Source organism: Muscardinus avellanarius, assembly GCF_963383645.1.
Source record: "Muscardinus avellanarius genome assembly, chromosome: 19".
Lineage (NCBI taxonomy): Eukaryota > Metazoa > Chordata > Mammalia > Rodentia > Gliridae > Muscardinus > Muscardinus avellanarius.
The window spans coordinates 46,605,884-46,627,883 of NC_137805.1; the positions used below are offsets into that span (position 1 = coordinate 46,605,884).

Below are 22,000 nucleotides of genomic sequence, written 5' to 3' on the forward strand. Positions count from 1 at the left end.
CAATTAATGAAGTAAAGGCCTCAATTCAAAGTACAAACAACCAATTAGACCACATGGAGAATAGAATCTTGCTCTTAGAAGATGAGCAATCCAAAAATGAATGCATAGTTTCTAATCTAGAAAAAAATATCCAACAGCAGGAATCTGACATTGAAGAAATATGGGCCCATTTTAAGAGAGCTAACCTAAGAATAATTGGAATAGAGGAGGGAAAAGAAGGTGAAACCAAAGGGATCAATAATCTCTTCAAGGAAGTAATAGCAGAAAATTTTCCAAACACAGAGCAAGAGGTCGATACACAGGTCCAGGAAACTTATAGAACTCCCTTTAGACAGGATAGGAGAAGAGGATCCCCACACCACATAATTGTCAAAATGACCAATGTGGAAGCCAAGCAGAGAATCTTAAAGGCAACAAAAACAAAGGGCCAAGTGACATTCAGAGGAAAACCAATTAGAATCACTCCAGACTTCCCAAACCAAGTCATGAGAGCCAGAAGGGCTTGGAGTAACATATTCCAAACTCTGAAAGAAAACAACTTCCAGCCAAAAATTTCCTACCCAGCAAAACTTTCTATCAAATTAGATGGAGAAATAAGAAGCTTCCATGACAAACAGAAACTGAAGGAATTTATGTCTTCAAAACCAGCACTGAGAAAATACTCAAAGAGATTAACTACAAAGAAGAAATAGGTAACACACTCCAGAACTAGAGAAACAAGATTTTCCATCCAACAAACAACTAAGATTAGTTATCTGTGGAGATTCATTATTTATGTTAGTCTTATACCTATCTCTAAATTGTATTGTTTGCTTTTATTGTTGTTAATTTTTAGGATTTCTAGTTGGAATATTAATATACCTTCAGATATAGCATTTGGAAATATTTTATCCCATTCTATCAGTAACTTTTAACTCTGTTTACATTGTCTTTGGATATATAATATGTTTTTATTTTTTAGGGAGTTTGTTTACCCTTTTGTTGCCTGTGCCATTGAAATCATATCCAAGAAATCACTGCCAATTTCAATGTTGTGAGGTTTTATGACCCAGATTTTCTTCTAAAAGTTTATATTATTAAGATTTATATTTAGGTCTTTTATCTATTTTGATTTAATATTTGTATATGGAATTAGGTAAGGGCCCAATTTTATTCTTTTTCATGTAATTATTATTTTTCAACAATAGTTAGTTAAAAGATTATTATTTCCTCCGCCAAATGTTCATGGAAACCTTGTCAAAAATAACTTGACAATATATGGAAAAATTTAGTTCTAGGCTTTTATTTAACTCCAATGGTTTATATATCTGCCTTTAGAACAGTACTACACTGTTTCAATTATTGTAACTTTATATGGTTTGAAATTAGAAAATATATATCTTCTAGCTTTGTTCTTTTTCGAGATCATTTTGGGTATCTAGAGTCCATATTCCATATAAGGATAGATTTTTTCTGAAAAATAAATATATAAATATATGATAGTTTCACCTAAAAAAAAAGAAAAAAAATTCTCTGGTAAGAAAGAAAGCAAAAAGAAATATTGAAATGTTATCTTTAAGTCATCAAAAGCTTGGTATCAGATAAATGAAACTGTTATATGAGACTATCATTGTTAATTTTGGATAAATTGCTATAATACTAGATGTCAACCACTAAGCCAAGCATGGGTAGGAGGGATGGGGAGGGAATGGGGTGGGGATCGGGTGGGGGCTGACTGGGCGATGTGGGCATGTATGTCTACAAAAGTTTTTTGTATCCCACTATGATGTATGAATACAGTGCACCAATAAAATAAAAAAAAAAAAGGGAGCTGGGCATATTGGTGCATGCTTTGTAATCCCAGCATTTGGGAGGCTGAAACAGGAGGATCGTGGTTCACAGAGAGCCTCAGCTACCTAGTGAGGTCCTTTGCAACTCAGTGAGATCCTGCTTCAAAAATAAAGAATAAAAAATAAGGCTGGGGGTGTTGCTTGGAGTTCAAATGCTCCTTGTTACAGTTTGACCTGTTACGGTTTGCGAGAACTGTCTCCAGGGACCTGTGTTAGGCCCGGAAACTATTCCTGTAATCGTGAGTCCTTGTTTTGGACTCAAGATCGATATACATGAGTCCGAACTCTTGCTGAAGATTTAAATGAGTTTATTACAAAGATAGAAATAAATAAGATAGTTACAGCTCTCTGCCATTGCAAAATACTATAGGGGGGTGACCCGAAACAAAGTCACCAATAATTCCTGGATACAGAGTATTTTATAACCAGCCTTCTGACCCAATCAGATCTGTCCCATCTAGGGCCAGCCCTTTTGATGTGGGGGATTCCTTCCTGCCAGTCTGTCCTGTTTCTGGTACAGACCCAAGCCTTTTGATACACCCCAAAATGTGTTATTTGATCATTGGATTCTGGTATCTCTTGAAGGCTTAGGGCATCCTCCCATGAAGTCTGGGATCTCCTGAAGGTTTATGGAATCCTTCTACTTCCTTGGGAAATCTTATCTTTACAATGAAAATGGCCCTGGAACTATCTCTGTCTCTGTCTCTGTTGTCTTGCTAATCACCTTTGGTGCCAGGAATCCTGCAGCCCTTTCTCTGAAGCTCCTGGCTTCTTTTACTACCAAAGATATATTTATTTTTATTTATTTATTTTTTTGGTGGTACTGGGGTTCCTGGAAGCCCTTCTACCTCCGGGCTACACTCCCAGACCTATTTATACATTTTTATTTGGAAACAGGGTCTCCTAAGCCAGCGCGCATGGCTGGCTTCGAACCTGCGCGATCCTCCTGTCTCTGCCTTCCAAGCGCGGGGATTACAAGTGTGCGCCACCACACCCGGCCAAAGATATATTTTAAAAATTGAAAATCTTTCCCAATACTGGCACATTAATACATTTTGAAGCCTCTTCCCAATACTGGTACACCCCTGGGTTCCACCCCCAGTACCGAAAAAAAAAAAAAAAAAAGGGCTGGAGGTATAGTTCATAGGAGAATGCTCCTGGTTCAATCCCCTTACCACAAACAAACAAACAATCAAACAAACAAACAAACAAACAAACAAGAAAACAGGGTCTTACTTGGTTGAGGAGTCTTACTATTTGCTGAGGTTGTCCTTGAATTTATGATCCTCCTGTTTCAACCTCCCAAGTACTGGGAGGACAGGTTTATGCCACCACACTCAGACTCTGATTTTTATTTATTATTTTTGTGGTGTCCAGGGGCATTCTACCTCCAAACTACACCCCCAGCCCTATTTTATTTTTTATTTTGAAAAAGGGTCTAAGTAGTTGAGGCTGGCTGCCAAGTCTGCAATCCTCCCATCTCAGTCTCTCAAATTCTAGGATTACAAGCTTGAGCCACCATGCTTGGCTGGTTTATTTTCATTTTGAAACAGGATCTCACTAAGTTTTGGAGGGCCTCACTAAGTACTTGAGGCTTGCCATGAACCTGTGATCCTCCTTTAGTGAGCTTTCTTTAATAGGCAGGACATTCATTTCTCCCCCCCCCCCACGGTACTAGAGATTGAACCCAGGGTATACTCCCAGACCTATTTATTTATTTATTTATTTATTTATTTATTTATTTATTTATTTATGGTGGTACTGGGGATGGAACCCAGGGGCGTTCTACCTCCGGCTACACTCCCAGACCTATTTTATATTTTATTTGGAAACAGGGTCTCTTAAGCCAGCTGAGGCTGGCTTTGAACCTGTGAGATCCTCCTGTCTCCGCCTCCCAAGCGTGAGGATTACAAGCGTGCGCCACCACATCTGGCTTATTCTTTATTTTTGAAACAGGGTCTCACTAAATTGCAGAAGGCCTCACTAAGTAACTGAGGCTGTCCACAAATCGGGATTTTCCTGTCTCATCCTCCCACATGCTGGATTACAAGCATGAACCACTAGGCCCGGCTTAGTTTTTATTTTGAAACAGGGTCTAATTTTCGAAAGGCCTCACTAAGCAGCTGATGCTGGCCGCGAACCTGTGATTCTCCTGTCTCAGCCTCCCAAATACTGGGATTACAAGCGTGCGTCACTACCCCTGTCTAGGACGTTAATTTCTTAGACTTCTTTCTAGTTTTGAAGTGGGGAGTGTCAAGCCTCCTCCCTAAGTCCTCGGTGGAGTCCGCCGGTCTCTTACTACCTTCAGAAAGTCCCTCACTGCACGCTAAGTGCTGCCTGCACACGAGCCCAGCGCCTACCAGCCGTAGCCCTGCCCTGGCGTCCACTAGGTTCCAAAGTGCGTCTCTTCTTGTCGAGCTCCTAAGCCCCTGAGCTACGGCCCCAGAGCTCCGTGCTGGTGGCCAGAGCCTTCTCCAAGGGATTCTAGGTGGGCCCTGATGGAAGCCCGGCTCCTCGAGGCCGCGCCCAGCGCCCCACCCACGCCCCGCGTCTCACCCGGTGGCTCCGCCCAGTCGCCTTAAGCCCCACCCCCAGGCGGCTCCGCACCCCCTCCCCGGCTCCCCTCCGGCCGGTGGCCCCGCCCCCGACACTGGCCACACCCCGGGGAGGCCCCGCCCGAAGCTCCGCCCCGCGGCCGGGGTAGGGTGGCGGCGGGCCCCGCCGGGCCGGCTGCCCTCCGCCCTGGGCACTCGGTAGGATCGTCCAGGCAGGACTGGACCGGGCAGCGCCGCGGCCCGGGCTCGGAGGCGAAGATGGCGTCGGGCCGGCGCGCCCCGCGCACCGGGCTGCTGGAGCTGCGCGCCGGGGCGGGCTCGGGGGCCGGCGGCGAGCGGTGGCAGCGGGTGCTGCTCAGTCTGGCGGAGGACGAGCTGACCGTGAGCCCCGCCGACGGCGATCCCGGCCCGGAGCCCGAGCCCGCGCAGCTCAACGGCGCCGCCGAGCAGGGCGCGGCGCCCCCGCCGCTGCCCGAGGCGCTGCTGCTCCAGCGGCGCCGCGTGACGGTGCGCAAGGCCGACGCCGGCGGGCTGGGCATCAGCATCAAAGGTGGGCGTGGGGCAGCGACAGACGGGCGCTCAGAGCGTGGAGTCCCGGGCCTTCTGTCTGGGGCTTCGGGGTTCTGAGCTGACCGATGGCCCGAGGGCACGCAGAGCACCCAGGTCGGAGGGGCTCCAGGACTGTGGAGGTCTCAGAAGGCACGGGCAGCGCTGGTGTGGGGGAGATTGTGGGCGCACCAAGGACACACGGGCTCAAGTTAAGTGTGGAGGCACAGGAGTCTCAGAGTGCAAGTGGCTGGTCATCAAGGACAAGAGGGGCGCCCCGAAAAGCAGACAGGGGCGGGGTCTGGGACACTACAGGGGAGGGGAAATTCCCTGAGGCACAACCAAGGTGGGGGCAAGGCCTGAGGTCCGGGAAGCACAGGCATAGGATATGTGGGTGCAGGAACAGTCGGATCACAGATGGGCCCTAAGGACCTAGTCTGAGGCCCTCGGAAGGTTGTATAGCCGAGCAGGGAGCTGTGACAATCCGGGTTGAGTCTGCAGTTCAGACCTTTTCTACTTTGCCCAGGATGTAGAGGGTGGGCCCAGAGTTGCTGTTCCTCCCTGAGAACCCTCAGCTCCCGAAACTGACAGCATCTTTAGGGTTAACCAGACCGTGTCCAGGGTTGCTGTGTGAATTTGACTGTAAAGTTACTTCGGAACTCTGAATCTGTTTCCTCAACTGTATATGAGAGTGATGGTGGATGGTGATATTTTATTTTCTTGCTAGGGATTGAACTCAAAGGCATTCTACCTCTGGGCTATACTCCCAGGCTTTTAAATTTGAAACAGAGTCTTACTAAGTTACCGAGGGTCTCTTTAAGTTGTTGAAGCTGGCCTGGAACCTGCGGTCCTCTTGTCTCAGCCTCCTGAGTACTGGGATCCCAGGAGAGCACCACCTTGTCTGGCTGGTGTTGAGCTGCTTCTGTGAAAGCAGCGTTTGCTCTGTCAGTGCTTAGTACATGCTTGGTTAATTATTGCTGTGAGATGAGAGGAAAATGAAGACCAAGAGAGGCTCCCAAAGCAACTAATGATGGTGCTAAACTTCCTGCACACACACACACACACACACACACACACACACACACACACACACCCGCTGCTGAGCTCACCACTGCAGATCATCTTGTCAGGCGTCCAGCCCCCAGCAGAGTGCTTGGGAGTCTATCAGTTCTTTGGTCACCTCTTTTTTTAGGGAGGAGTACTGGGGAATCTCTGATTTATCCTCCCAGCCCTTTTTATTTTTTATTTTGAAACAAGGTTACTCTAAGTTGCGGAGGGTCTCCATAAGTTGCTGAGGCTGAACCGTGATCTTCCTGTTCCAGCCACCCAAGATCTGGGTTTCCGGGTGTGTGCCATCATGCTCAGCCCTTTCATCACCTTGCATGGGCATTTTGCATTGCCCCTTCCTAGGCCTCCCTGGTGCTGGCTGTGTTCACTGGTGCCTGCAGGCCCTGGCAGGGGTGGTGGTGAATGCCACCACTCTGTGCCAGGTGCTTGCCCAGTACGCTTGGCTCATGATCCACTTCATCCTGGCAACAAGTGGCAAAAGGTAGTGAGTATAATCCCCGTTTTGCAGAAGAAACTGAGACTGAAAAGGGCAACATGATAGCTGAATGTGGTGGTGCACGCCTGTAGTACAAGTTCTTGGGAAGCTGAGACAGGAGGATCGCAGGTTCAAGGACAGCTTCAGCAAGAAGTGAGACTCATTAACCTAGCAAGACCCTGTTTCAAAATAAAAATATAAAATAGGACTGAGGGTATATCTTGGAGGTAGAATGCCCCTGGGTTCTATCCCCAGTAATACACACACCAAAAAAAAAAAAAAAAGAAAGAAAAAGAAAAAGAAAAAAAGAAAGGCAATATGATTTCCCTAGGATCACACAGTCAGTGACTGAAGAGCTGAGATTTGAACTTTAATTACCATTGTACACTCTGTGCCAGAGTAGGATAAAGCTTAGGGCTTGCATGGAATTCCCAGAGGAGCAGGGGTTTTTCAAGGTCATAGAAAGTTACTTCTCAGTTCCATAGTTCCAGGTGGGTACTTTTAGGAGGATACTTTTAGAAGGTGTTAGTGGAGAAGTACCAGTTCCATCCAGTCATCTAATTCCTTGTGGATGGAGACTGGGCTCCTGTTGCCATGGTAACCTATCCTCTAGGGTCCAACTGAATCATGAATGATCATAGCTTTGAACTGAACAACAACTTAGACAGGCAGCCCCTCCTTCCCTCCCTCCCTCCCTCCCTCCCTCCCTCCGTCCCTTCTTCCTTCCCTCTCTCTCTCCCTCTCCCCTCCCCACCAGGGATCAGACCTAGGCTCTCATGCATGCTAGGCAAATGCTCTACCATTGAGCTAGTAAGTGGGGATGGGAAGATAAAAATAGAAACCCTTCCTCTCTTAGGCCAAAGCTCTGTGCAGTGCTGGGGGCCTATGTGGCATCCTCACCCCAGCTCTGCCACGTGCTTGTTGTGTAACCTTGGAACAATGGCCTCCCTTCTTGAGCCGCTAGTTCTTGGTCTTCAGTGCTCCTAGGCTAGACCAGGAATGGAAGGTCTGATTGCAGTCTACCACAGGGTTAAGAGTGTGTGGTTCTGGAGCCAGCTGACAGGTTCAAGTATGGGCTTTACTAGCTGAGTGACCTTGGGCCAGGGGCTTGTCTCCATACTGCCAGCTGATGGGTGTTGTGAGACAGTGTTGGAAGCATTTAGCACAGTGCTTGGCACTTGGTAAGTGAAACTATTTTTAAGTAATGTGAACTATTATTACTATTTCCTTCTTTTGCAGTAATGGGAATTGAGCCTAGGGCCTTAAACATGCTAGGCAAGCTCTTTACCACTGAGTTACAACCCCAGTCCTATTAACATATTTAATTATTTTTTACTGAAGCTGGACGTGGTGGCATGTACTTGTAATCCTAGTACTTGGGAGGCTGAGACTGGGGCATTATAGGATCCAGATCAGCCTCAGCAGTTTAGTGAGAACTTTCAGCAACCTAGTGAGACCCTGTTTCAAAATAACAAATGAAATAGGGCTGGGGCTAGGAGGTAGACTGCCCCTGGAGTTCAATCCCCAGTACCCTCTACACACACAAAAAAAAAAAAAAAAAAAAAAAAAAAAAAAGAAAGAAAATAAATTTATTGTCAGGCATAATGCAATCATGACTTATTTATCTTTTGTGGTACTGGGGATTGAACCCAGGGACATTCTTCCTCTGAGCTACACCCCCAGAACTACATTGTTTTTTTTCTTTTCAGAACCAGGGATTGAATCCAGGAGCATTCTACCTTAGCTACAACCCCAGCCCTATTTTTTGGGGGGGGTCTGGGGATGGAACCCAGAGGCATTTGACCTCCGAGCTACACCCCCTGCCCAATTTTTTAGTCTTTATTTTTGAAACAGGGTCTCACTGAGTTGCAGAGGGCCTCACTGAGGCTGTCTGTAAACCATGATCCTCCAGTCTCAGCCTCCCAAATGCTGGGATTACAAGTGTGTACCACCACGCCCGGCTCCCTAGCCCTATTTTTAACTCTTTATTTTGAAGCAGTGTCTCACTTAGTTGTGGAGGGCCTCACTAAGTAGCTGAGGCTGTCCATGAAACTGAGATCCTCCTGTCTCAGCCTCCCAAGTATTGATATTACAAGCGTGCGCCACCATGCCCGGCCCTCTTTTTTATTTTGAAATGGGATCTCACTAAGTCACTAAGGCTGGTGTCAAACCTGTGATCCTCTTGTCTCAGCTTTTCAAGTCCTGGGATTACAAGTGTGTATCACCAAGCCCATGGCAGTGTGGCAGCATTTTTAGCTTTTTCTTTTTTTCTGTTCTGGTTATCAAATCCAGTGCATGGTGCATGTAAGGTAAGTTATGTGCTGCTGACCCATATCTGCCACCCTCAATTTTTTAATATAAATTTTGAGACAGATTCTTGATAAGTGGCCAAGGCTGGCCTTGAACTTGAGATCCTTCTGCTTCAGCCTCTTGAGTAGCTAGGATTATAGACATGTGCTACTATGCCCAGCTTGACTTCTGTCTTTTTTTTTCTTTTTCTGGTACTATGAATTGAACTCAGGGATGTTCTATCTCTGAGATATCCCTTGCTGATTGCTGAGACTGGCCTGAAACCTGCATCCTCCTGTCTCAGCTTTCCAAGTACTGGGATTATAAGCACAAACCATATGGTACTAGGGATTGAACCTAGGGAAATTTTATCTCTGAGATATACTCCCAGCCCTATTTTATTTTTATTTTGAAAAGGGTCTCACTAGCTTGGCATGGTGGTGCATGCTTGTAATCCTAGCATTTGGGAGGCTGAGACAGGAGGATCGTGGTTCGTGGACAGCTTCAGATACTTAGTGAGGCCCTGTGCAACTCAGTGAGACCGTTTCAAAATAAAGAATAAAAAATAGGGCTGAGGGTGTAGCTTAGAGATAGAATGCCCCTGAATTCAATCCCTAGTACCAGAAAGAAAGAAAGAAAGAAAGAAAGAAAGAAAGAAAAAAGAAAGAGGTCTCACTAAGTTGCTGAGGCTGGCTACAAATCTGTGATCTTCCTGTCTCAGCCTCCCAAATACTAAGATTACAGTGTGCGCCACCACACCTGGTTTAGTGTCTCCAACTTTTGAGACTCTTTCTGAGTGTGTGTGTGTGTGTGTGTGTGTGTGTGTGTGTGTCTGTCTGTCTGTCTGTCTCTCTTGTACTAGAGATTGAATTCAGGGCTATTCTATTTCTGAGATATACCCCCAGCCCTTTTTAATATTTTACTTTGAAACAGGGTCTTGCTAAATTGCTGAGGTTGGCCTTGAACCAGTGATACTCCTGGCTTAGCCTCCCAAGTACCGACTCCCTGGAGAATGTCCCTACGCCTGGCTCTGGGCTTCTCCCTGAGCTCCCCTTTCCCAGCCCTGGGCTGAGCACTGAGGTAGCCCTTCAGGAGTAATTTCAGCTTGATGTGACTCCCAGGCGTTGAAGCATCTGCCTCAGTTTCCTCTTCCTTCTGTGCCTGTGCAGGGGGCCGAGAGAACAAGATGCCTATTCTCATTTCCAAGATCTTTAAGGGCCTGGCAGCAGACCAGACGGAGGCCCTCTTTGTGGGGGACGCCATTTTGTCCGTGAATGGTGAAGACTTGTCAACGGCCACCCATGACGAGGCGGTGCAGGCCCTGAAGAAGACCGGCAAGGAGGTGGTACTGGAGGGTAAGCTGGGACACAGAGCCCAGAGGGCTGGGTGGGGCTACCTCCCGCCTTTCCTCCCCCAGGCAGCCTTGGGGATGGGAGGTGGGCAGGGTTGAAAACAGAAGCAGACCTTGGGGCCCTGCCTGGAGAACGAGTGGGGTGGTAGAGGGAAAAGTGGCCCAGAGTTCCGCAGACCTGGTTTGCATTTCCTCTGGGCCACTCATGAGCAGGGTGGCCTAGGACAAGTTGCTTCAGTTCCCTGAGTTTTGGTTTCCTCATCTATAAAACTGGGATGTAGCTCCTGCCACTTCGGGCTGTCGTGAACAGGACAAAAGGGATAAGGCAGGATGTCCAGCCCAGTGAGTGACCCAGGGAAGAGAGGGTAGGTGCAGGGGAGGGGCAGCTAGCATTCTTTCCTGAATGGCCTGCTGAACTTTTAACTCCTGGTCCTTCTAGCACCCAGGGCCCTAATATCCTGAGGTCATCCTCCTTTGGGAGAGGGTTTGGCCACTAGGTAGTAAGATATCAAATCGTAGCCAGAATCAGAGATGACTTGGCTGGGTGGCTTTCTCTGCTGCCCGTGTGTTCTCGGGTGAGACTCACCGTCCTGGGCCTCAGTTTCCCATCAGTTGTGATAGGCCTTCGGCTGTGGTCGTCCCGTCTCTAATTCTGGGCATCTCTGTCAGGAGGTTTCTGCTTCGCTCAGCCCTTTCCTCAGCCTCCAGTCTGTCAGCTCTGGAAATCTGTGGGGGCCTGAGGAATGTGCCTTTGGCTTCCTGCCCAGAATAGGGAGGTGGCGGGGGCTGATGCAGAATGCCAGGGCCAGCCAAGCTGTTGAACAGAGTCCCAGCCCAAATCCTGCTTGGTTGCCTTGGTTTCCCCAAAGCTGTCTCCAAGAGGCCATAGAAGCAAAGAGCCTGTGGGTCCTTGGGTAATATTTGGCCCCTGACCTCAATTCCCACTCAGTTTTATTTTATATTTTGCATTTTAGGTGTATTTATAAGTGCTACTGATGCATTTTCTTTTCTAAAAAAAGAAAATTACTAAAAAAAAAGAGCTGACTCTAGAGTATTGGTCCCTAAAAATATATCAATCATTATTGTTGTGTTGGTGGTGCTAGGGACCAAACCCAAGGCCTTGTGTGTGCCAGGCAAGCATGCAACCACTGCTCTATACCTCCAGCTTCTATCAGTCATTCTAACAGCAAGTCAAATAACATCATACATAAGTAATAGAGGTATAAGAGACTCTCAGCCGGGCGTGGTGGCGCTCGCTTGTAATCCAGCATTCGGGAGGCTGAGACAGGATCGGGGTTCGCGGACAGCCTCAGCTACTTGGTGAGGTCCTCTGCAACTCAGTGAGACCCTGTTTCAAAATAAAGAATAAAAAAATAGGGCTAGGGGATATAGCTTGAAGATAGAATGCCTATGGGTTCAATCCTAGTACTAAAAAAAAAAAGAGAGAGAGAGGGAGAGAGAGACTTTCCCCCAGATACCTTGTTACTTGGGTATTTATTTATTGTACCGTTGTACAGGGGATTGAACTCAGGGGCATTCTACCTCGAGTTACATCCCACACCCTATTTTTTTTTTTTTGTGTGTGTGTGTGGTACTAGGGGTGAAACCCAGGGGCTTTTCTTTCTTTCTTTCTTTCTTTCTTTCTTTCTCTCTCTCTCTCTCTCTCTCTCTCTCTCTCTCTCTTTCTTTCTTTCTTTCTTTCTTTCTTTCTTTCTTTCTTTCTTTTTGAAGATTTAAAGAAGTTTATTAAAAGATAGAAATACAGAGGATAGGTACAGCTCCATACCAGACTGGCATGGAGGGGTGACTCGAATGAGTACACCCACCCAGGGGCTTTCTACCTCCGGGCTACACTCTCAGACCTATTTTATACTTTATTTGGAAACAGGGTCTCACTATGTTGCTGAGAGCCTCACTCAGTAGCTGAGGCTGGCTTCGAAGTTATGCAATCCTCCTGTCTCAGCCTCCCAAGCACTGTGGCTCACCCTATTTTATTTAATTAATTTATTTTATTTTGAAACAAGGGGTCTCACTAAGTTTCTTGGGTTTTGCTAAATTGCTGAGGCTGTCCTCAAACCAGTTTCAGCCTCCCAGGTACTGAGACTATAGGCCTTTGCCGTCACACCTGACTTTGATATTTATAGCCAGCAATGAGTTTAAAGCAACTGACATTCTTTGAAATGTCACATTTTAGCTGACTTGAAAACTTTTTTAGTTTCTGTAATATGAAAGTTTTGTCATTAGATGGTAAATTTCTACTGTAACTGTCTTCTTTCTTTCCTTCCTCCCTTCCTCCCTCCTTCCTTCCCTCCCTTCCCTTTCCCTTCCTTCCTTTCTTCCTTTTTTTTTTTTTTTTTTTTTTTTTTACAGACAGTACTTGAGTTGGAACCCAGGGGCATTCTACCTCTGAGCAACACTCCCAACCCTATTTTTATTCTTTATTTTGAAACAGGGTCTCACTAAGTTGCAAAGGGCCTCACTAAGTAGCTGAGGCTGCCCGAGATCCGTGATCCTCCTGTCTCAGCCTCACAAATGCTGGGATTACAAACGTGTGCCACCATGCCCGGCTGAACCTAAGGTTCATTACATGACAAACAAGTACTTTACCATTAAGCTATACCTTTGGTGGCCCCCTCTGTTTTGTGTTACTGGGGATTGTACCTCTGAGCTATACCCCAGCCCTATTTTATTTTTTATTTGGAAACAGGTTCTCACTAAAGCTGAGGTGTAGCTCAGAGATAAAATGCCCCTTGGTTCGGGCCGGGCGTGGTGGCGCACGCTTGTAATCCCCGCTAAGCAGTAGCTGAGGTTGTCTGCGAACCGCAATCCTCTGGTCTCAGCCTCCCAAATGTTGGGATTACAAGCGTGCGTCACCACGCCCGGCAGACCAGTAGTTTTCATGGTGACGCATGCCTGTAATCCCAGTACTTGGGAGGCTGAGACAGAAGGATCGAATGTTCGAGGACAGCCTCAGCATCGTAGCATATTACAACCTAGCAAGACCCTGTTTCAAAACAAACAAACAAACAAAAGGCCAGGGGGTAGCTCATAGGTAGAATGCCTCTGGGTTTAAACCCCGGTTACCTTTCCCCTGCCCCTCCCCCTCACAGTGTCAGCCTTACTGGTAGCCAGTAGGAGTTTCATATTTGGGGAGATTGGGAGGCCTTGTCTGGGCTCAGCAGAAAGGATCTGGAATTGATTAGCAATGTCTGCCCCAGATGCAGTATAGAAGGAACGGGCTGGGGATGGTGGCTCAAGCCTATAATATCAGTACTTGGGGGGCTGAGGTTGGAGAATTGCAGGTAGAATACCTTTAGGTTCAGTCTCCATCTTTCTCTCTCTTTCTCTCCCTCTCTCTCTCTCTCTCTCTCTCACACACACACACACACACACACACACACACACACACAGAGAGAGAGAGGGAGAGAGAGAGAGATTTCTGGGACTTTTCAAAGGGTAAGATAGTTTTCAGGTCTGGGTAAGGAGGAGGTTGTGGCCTTCTTGTTGGGTTTTCCTAGCTCTTTCTTAGTTGTAGTCTTTTTTTTTTTTTTTTTCTTTGTGGTCCTGAGGATGGAACCCAAGGGTATTCTAACTCTGAGCTACACCCGCTGCCCTATTTTTTATTCTTTATTTTGAAACAGGGTCTCACTGAGTTGCAAAGGGTCTTGCTAAGTAGCTGAGGCTGTCCTTGAACTGTGATCCTCCTGTCTCAGCCTCCCGAATGCTGGGATTACAAGCGTGCGCCACCACGCCCAGCTTAGTTGAAGTCTTTTGACCTGGTCGCCTGGCCCAGCTGTCTTAGGGACAGAGTTAATTCCACCTAAGGCAGCACAAAGGGTGAGTGGTAGTGGGGTGGGAGGGGTGGAGTGGGGAAGTGGGCTCAAGCATTTCTGAATGGCAGGGGTGATGTGAGAAGGCTGGAGGAAGGCGGGTGCTGGGTCATGGCTGGTCTTTGACACTTTGGGCGGTCCTTGGAGAAGCCCATGGCCAGAAGCACAGTCACTGGCCACATTGTTCAGAACTTCCTCATGCCTAACCTTTTCCTGAGGCCACCTCTAAGGGGCCATGGAGGAATGATTTGTCTTTTGGATGTGAATTTGGAAGGCAGCTGGGCATCATTCCTGGGGTCTGGGGCCCGGAGGGTATAGAATACCCTGAGAATGTCCAGGAAGAACAGGTGTCACCAACAAACTCCAAGGTCTGGCAACAGCCCTCTTTCCCTGGCCCGAGCTGTGGGTTCAGCTGGGCCTTAGCAGCACCAGCCTGCCTCCCACAACTTTTCCTTAGCCCAGGAATTTGCACAAATGTCCTGAGCCTGTTCTCAGCTGCAGAGATGTGTTTGTGCCCAGAGACTGGGTGCAAGCTGGTAGCCAACAGGGCCTTGTCTGCTGCCGCGAGAAATCCACTGTGTGCAGTCTCATACCAGGGCCAGCCTGGGCTCCTGGAGACTAGGGTGGGGAAGTGGCAGGGGTATATATATGAGGAAAATGCCTTTTCCTCTTCCCTGTTCCAGGGTGGCTTGGCACACAGAGAAGAACATCAGTGAGTCTGTGGTACATTAAAAGATAATACTCAAGAGCCGGAAAAACTAATAAAGTAAATTTTGTTTTGAAACTGGAGATTGAAGCCAGGGGCATTCTATCTCTGAGTCCCATCCTCACCCCTATTTTTTATTCTTTATTTTGAAACAGGGTCTCACTAAGTTGTGGAGGGCTTCTGTAAGTAGCGGAGGCTGGCCTGTGATCCTCCTGTCTCAGCCTCCCAAGTACTGGGGTTACAAGGATGTGCCATGATGCCCAGCTCCTTAATAAAGTAAATTTTAATACTTTGTACGAAGTAGAAAAAGTATATCCTACACAAAGATCAGGCTTTTAAAAGATACAGCAGCTGGGTGTGGTGGCACATACCTGAGACAGGTTCGAAGCCAGCCTCAGCAACTTAGTGAGGATCTTAGCAACCTAGCAAGACCCTACTTCCAAATAAAAAATAAAGTCAGTCTGGGGTATAGTTTGGAGGTAGAGTGCTTCTAACTTCAGTCCCCAGTATCACATAAAAAAAGCTAAGAGCTAGCTGGGCGTGGTGGCGCACGCTTGTAATCTCCGCCCTTGGGAGGCGGACACAGGAGGATCGTGCTGGTTTGGAGCCAGCCTCACTGGCTTAAGAGACCCTATTTCCAAATAAAAAAAATATAAAAAATAGGTCTGGGAGTGTAGCCCAGAGGTAGAAGGGCTTCCAGGAACCCCAGTACCACCAAAAAAAAAAAAAAAAAAAAAAAAAAACCTAAGAGCATATTTAAATAAATGTGCATGATAAAAATATAGAGCGGACATGGAGGCTCACGCTTTGTAATTTCAGTATTTGGGAGGCTGAGACAGGAGGATCACAGGTTCATGGCCAGCCTCAACTACTTAGGCCCTCTGTAACCTAGTGAGACCCTGTCTCAAAATAAAAAATAAAATAGGGCTGGGGGTGTAGCTTGGAGGTAGAATGCCCCTGGGTTTAATTCCTAGCACTGCTAAAAAAAAAAAAAAAAAAAAAAAAAAAAAAGAAAGAAAGAAAAAGAAAGAAAGAAAGAAAGAAAGAAGGAAAGAAAACTGGAAGGCCCCCCCCCCTCTGGTTCTGGTAATTAAGCCCAGAGTCTCTTGAAGGCAAGACAAGCTTTACAACTGAACTACACCCACCTTCTCAGCCATGGAAGCTCTTCAGGGGCTGTAACCATGTGTAGTTGATCTCTGAGCCCCGGCCTGGCACTGGGCCCAGCAAGCCTTGAAGCCTTAGGTCTTGGTGAGTGTTTGAGGAATCAGTAGGGCATATCTCTGATCCTTTCTACTTAACTTCCTCCCTCTTTGTTTTAGTATTGGGGTTTGAACCCAAGGGCCTCCAACCTATGAGCTACATAAACCCTGGCCCTTTTTATTTTTATTTTTGGTACTGGGGATTGAACACAGGGGCATTCTATCTCTGAGCTATACCCTCAGCCTGATTTTTAATTCTTTATTATGAAACAGGTTCTCACTAAATTGTGGAACCTGGCTCTCCACCAGAGATCCTCCTGTCTCAGACTCTTAAGTATTAAGATTATAGGTGTGCACCACCATGCCCAGCTCTAATTTCTCTTTAGCCTTTCTTAATGTTTAAGAAGGGCTCATAGCCAGGCATGGTGGTGCACACCTGTAATCCCAGTATTTGGGAGACTGAGCCAGGAGGAGGATCACAGGTTCAAGGACAGCTTCAGCAGTGTAGCAAGACTTTTAGTAATCTAGCAAGATGTTGTTTAAAAAAAAGGGGGGGGGGATTAGGGGTGTAGTTCAGAGGTAGAATGCCCCTGGGTTCAATCTGTTGTATTTTTCTCTCTCTGTCTGTCTGTCTCTCTCTCTGTCCCTCTGTCTCTGTCTCTCTCATCTCATGCTGGGCTTGACTGACTTCTGAGCTTTTCTGGTATGAGGCTTCAGAACTCAGGCCAGTGCCCTGCCAACTTTGTGGGGGAATGAACTGTCAGGTGTCTCATCTGCAATTTGGCTTCATGCATTACCATCATCCAAAATGGGATGAGTATGGGTTCGGGCGTGGTGGAGCACGCTTGTAATCCCCGTGCTTGGGAGGCAGAGACAGGAGTATCGCACAGGTTCGAAGTCAGCCGTGCTGGCTTAAGAGACCCTGTTTCCAAAAATAAAATAGGTCTGGGAGTGTAGCCCGAAGGTAGAAGGGCTTCCAGGAACCCCAGTACCACCAAAAAAAAAAAAAAAAAAAAAAAAAAATGGGATGAGTAGCCAGGCAAGGTGGCGCACGCTTGTAATCCCAGCATTTGGGAGGCTGAGACCAGAGGATCATGGTTCGTGGACAGCCTCAGCTACTTAGTGAGGCCCTCCACAACTTAGTGAGACCCTGTTTCAAAATAAAGAAAAAAAAATAGGGCTGAGGATGGAGGTGTAGCTCAGAGGTAGCTGGCAATGGTGGTACACACATCTGTAATCCTAGTACTTGGGAGGCTGAAACTAGAGGATTGCAGGTTTGAGACCAGCCTTAACAACTTAGTGAGAACAGGAGGATCCGGGTTTGCAGCCAGCCTCAGCTACTTAGGCTCTTTACAACTCAGTGAGACCCTGTCTCAAAATAAAGAATAAAAAAAATAGGGCTGGGGTGTAGCTTGGAGGTAAAATGTTCCTGGGTTCCATCCCCAGTACTGCAAAATAAATACATAAATAAATACATAAATAAATACATAAAATAAGATCTGGGCATGATGGCACACGCTTGTAATCCGAGTACTTGGGAGGTTGAGACAGGAGGATCCAGGTTCATGGCCAGTCTTAACTACTTAGTGAGGCCCTCTGCAATTTAGTAAGACCCTGTTTCCAAAAAAAAAAAAAAAAAAAAAAAAAAATCGGACTGGGGGCATAGTTTAGAGGTAGAATTCCCCTGGGTTCAATACCCAGTACCACAAAAAAATAAAATAAGATAAAAAATAAAGGGTTGGGAGTCTCGCTTGGAGGTAGAATGCCTCTGGGCTCAGTCACCAGTACCAAAAAAAAAAAAAAAAAAAAAGTGGGATATAGCAGCTAATTTAGGCTCACCCTGTTCAGCTGAGTGTACTGTGCTCCTGAGGCCACTAAGGGCCTCCTGTCTCAGGAACAGGCAGGAATGGAGCCCCTGTCCAGGACTCCCATGGCTGCAAAGACTTGTTTGAACATTGTTCTCAAGGAAACATTTATTTGGCCGCACACACACATAACTTTGGACCATGTGACTCTCCACTGACAAAATTTGGATTAATCTAGCTCTGGGCTGATGCCCAGACATCAACTAAAATTCCTACTGGAGCCGGGCTTAGTGGCACAAGTTTGTAATCCCAGCACTTGGGAGGATGAGACAAGAGGTTTGCAGGTTCAAGGCCAACCTCAGCAACTTACTGAGGGTCTCAGCAACTTAGCAAAACCCTATTTCAAAATAAAAAATAAAATGGGAAGCCAGGCATGGAGGCACACACTTGTAATTCCACTACTTGGGAGGCTGAGACAGGAGGATTGCAGGTTTGTGGCCAACTTCAATTATTTAGTGAGGCCCTCCTCAACTTAGTGAATCCTTGTTTCAAAATAAAGAATAAAAAATAGGGCTGGGGGGCTGGGCATGGTGGCGCACACTTGTAATCCAGGTACTTGAGAGGCTGAGACAGGAGGGTCACAGGTTCGCGGTCAGCCTCAGCAACTTGTGAAGCCCTAACAACTTAGTGAGACCCTGTTTCAAAAAAATATAGGGCTGGGGTGTAACTTGGTGGTAGAATTCCCCTGGGTTCAATTCCCATAACATACACACACACACACACACACACACACACACACACACACAGGACTGGGGGTATATAGCTTGGAGGTAGACTGCCCCTGGGTTTAATCCTTAGTACTATAAAAAACTAAGATAAAATAAAATGGGGCTGTGGGTGTAGCTTGGAGATAGAACATCTCTGAGTTCAATCCCTGTTAACACAGACACACACACACACACACACACACACACACACACACACACACCATAATTATGTAACACTTAACTGGGTGTGGTGGCGCATGTTTGTAATCTCAGCATTCAGGAGGTTGAGACAAGGGGTTTGTGGTTCACAACCAGCCTCAGCTACTTAGTGAGGTCCTTTGCAACTCAGTGAGACACTGTTTCAAAATACAGAATAAAAAAAATAGGGCTGGGAGTATAGATTGGGGGTAGAATGCCCCTGGGTTCCATTCCCAGTACCACACAAAAAAAACATTATTATTATTATTATTATTATTATTATCATTATCATTATTATTATTATTATTGTGTTATTACTAGAGATTGAACCCAGGGACATTCTACCTCTGAGCTATACCCCCAACCCTTTATTTTTTATTTTTATATATATTTTTTTCGGGTCTGGGGATGGAACCCAGGGGCATTCAACCTCCGAGCTACACCCCCTGTCCTATTTTTTATTTTTTATTTTGAAACCGGGTTTCACTGAGTTGCAGAGGACCTCACTAAACAGCTGAGGCTGTCCGCGAACCGCGATCCTCCGGTCTCAGCCTCCCAAATGCTGGGATTACAAGCGTGCACCACCATGCCCGGCTCTTTATTTTTATTTTGAAACAGAGGCTTGCTAGGTTGCTGAGGTTGACTTTAAACCTGCAATCCTCCCATTTTAGGCTCCTAATTACTGGGAATACAGGTGTGGGCCACTGTACCTGATTTATACCCCCCCTTTTGGTGGTATTGGGAATAGAACTCGGGGGTGGGCTTTCTTTCTTTCTCTTTCTTTTGTTTTTTCTTTCTTTCTTTCTGTATGTATGTATGTATTTCTGTATTTCTGTATTTCTGTATTTCTGTATGTATGTATGTATGTATGTATGTATGTATGTATTTATTTATTGTGGTATAGGAGGTGAAATCTAGGAGTCATCCCCAGCTTTATTTAAAATTTTTTTGGGGGGGTCTGGGGATGAAACCCAGGGGCATTTGACCTCTGAGCTACACCTCCTGACCTGTTTTTATTCTTTATTTTGAAACAGGGTCTCACTAAGTTGCAGAGAGCCTCACTAAGTAGCTGAGGCTGTCCGCGAACCGCGATCCTTTGGTCTCAGTCTCCCGAATGCTGGGATTACAAGCGTGCGCCACCATGCCCGGCTCTTTTTTTTTTTTTTTTAATTTATTTTTTAAATTGGTGCATTGTAGTCATATATCAATCACATTGGAGTACAAGACTTGAGAGGATATACAAGCACACATCATCCAATTAGCCCTCCTCCAGCCCCCATCCCATTCCCTCCCCCTCCCTCCATCCCACGCTTCTTTGGTGATTTACTTTGATACATTTGTTTATGTACCTCCTGCGTTTTAAAGAGGCTCAGTCCTCCAGTATTACATACCCTCTGATTGGTCACATTAGTTGCTTCACTATAGGGCCCTTTCTATAGCTCAACCTCTTCCTGTTGCCCTTTTCCTCCTAGTTATTGCTGATTAAGAGAAGCATCTGATTTATATTTTCTGCGATATTTCTCTGTGCATGCTGCGTTGCAAGTACCGATCCCACTCTTGATGGTCCCAGTAGTGGCCTGGCTACTCAGTGGACTGATCCAGACCTCGCTGGCTCAAGCAGCGGCCTTGCCTCATGGGAGGCCCCGGTTCTGGTCTCGCTGGCCCCTGCACCAGTCTAACCCCTAAGCTGGCTTTGGTCCCAGCCTTGGAGGCTGCAGGAGTGAACTTGCCTCACGCCAGGCTCCGATGCCGGCCTTGCTGGCCCCAGCACCAGTCTAGTCCTTCGGCAAGTTGTTATCCTGACCTCGGAGGCCCCAGTACCGGCCTTGCCTCACGGCAGGCTCCGATGCCGGCCTCGCTGGCCCCAGTACCAGCCTAACCCCTCGACAGGCTCTTATCCCGGCCTCGGAGGTCCCAGTACCGGCCTTGCCTCACGGCAGGCTCCGATGCCGGCCTCACTGGTCCCAGCACCGGCCTAACCCCTCGGCAGGCTCTTATCCTGGCCTCGGAGGCCCCAGTACCGGCCTTGCCTCACGGCAGGCTCCGATGCCGGCCTCGCTGGCCCCAGTACCAGCCTAACCCCTCGACAGGCTCTTATCCCGGCCTCGGAGGTCCCAGTACCGGCCTTGCCTCACGGCAGGCTCCGATGCCGGCCTCACTGGTCCCAGCACCGGCCTAACCCCTCGGCAGGCTCTTATCCTGGCCTCGGAGGCCCCAGTACCGGCCTTGCCTCAAGGCAGGCTCTTATCCCGGCCTCAGAGGTCCCAGTACCGGCCTTGCCTCACGGCAGGCTCCGATGCCGGCCTCACTGGCCCCAGCACCGGCCTAACCCCTCGGCAGGCTCTTATCCTGGCCTCGGAGGCCCCAGTACCGGCCTTGCCTCAAGGCAGGCTCCAATCCTGGCCTCGGAGGCCTCAGCACCGGCCTTGCCTCACAGCAGGCTCCAATGCCGGCCTCGCTGCATGCCCGGCTCTTTATTTTTTATTTTGAAACAGTGGCTTGCTAGGTTGCTGAGAGCCTCACTAAATTCCTGGGGCTGACTTTGAACCTGCATTTCTCCTGTCTCAGCCTCCCAAGTAGTGGGATTATGGATATGGGCCATCATGCCTAGCTAGGGGCATTTTATTTCTAAGCTACACTCCCAACCCTTTTTATTTTAAATTTATTTTTATGTATTTATTTTTGTGGTTCTGGAGATTGAACCCAGGGATATTCTACTTCTGAGCTATAGCCCAAGCCCTATTTTATTTTTACTTATATTTTGTGGTACTGGGAATTGAACCCAGGGGCATTTTACCTCCGAGTTACACCCCCATTCCTTTTTATATCTTTATTTTGAAACAGGGTCTCACTAGGTTGCGGTGTGTCTCGCTGTGTTGCTGAAGCTGTCTTTATTTGTTTTTATTTTATTTTTTTGCGGGTCTGGGGATGGAACCTCGAGGCATTTGACCTCCGAGCTACACCCCCTGCCCAATTTTTTATTCTTCATTTGAAACAGGGTCTCACTGAGTTGCGAAGGCCCTCACTAAGTAGCTGAGGCTGTCCGCGAACCGCGATCCTCCTGTCTCAGGCTCCCGAATGCTGGGATTGCAAGCGTGCCCACCACGCCCGGCTTGAAGCTGTCTTTAAATCTGTAATCCTATCTCAGTCTCCCAGTTGCTGGCATTATAGGTGTGTGCCACTGTGTCTGGCTCCCCTTATTTTTTGTGGGGAGGGCACTGGGGATTGAACCCTGAGGCAGTCTACCTCCAAGCTATGTCCCCAGCCCAATGTTATTTCTTACTTGGAATCAGGGTCTCACTAGGTTGCTGAGGGTCTTGCTAAGTTGCCAAGGCTGCCTTTGAACCTGCGATCCTCCCGTCTCAGGCTCCCAAGTACTGGG

General features: G+C 47.3%; 1 protein-coding gene across 2 annotated transcripts in view; it reads left to right on the forward strand.

The window, feature by feature from the left end:
• Window positions 1–4,642: 4,642 nt before the first annotated feature.
• Window positions 4,643–22,000, forward strand: part of SNTA1 (syntrophin alpha 1) — a gene marked incomplete at both ends in the record, with an annotated part of 42,766 nt that continues 25,408 nt past the window's right edge. For both annotated transcript variants that reach the window (XM_080716677.1, XM_080716678.1), the window contains 2 exons: window positions 4,643–4,934; window positions 9,932–10,117. In XM_080716677.1, the coding sequence (XP_080572803.1) occupies window positions 4,643–4,934; window positions 9,932–10,117 (478 nt within the window). The remainder of the gene's footprint in view (window positions 4,935–9,931; window positions 10,118–22,000) is intronic.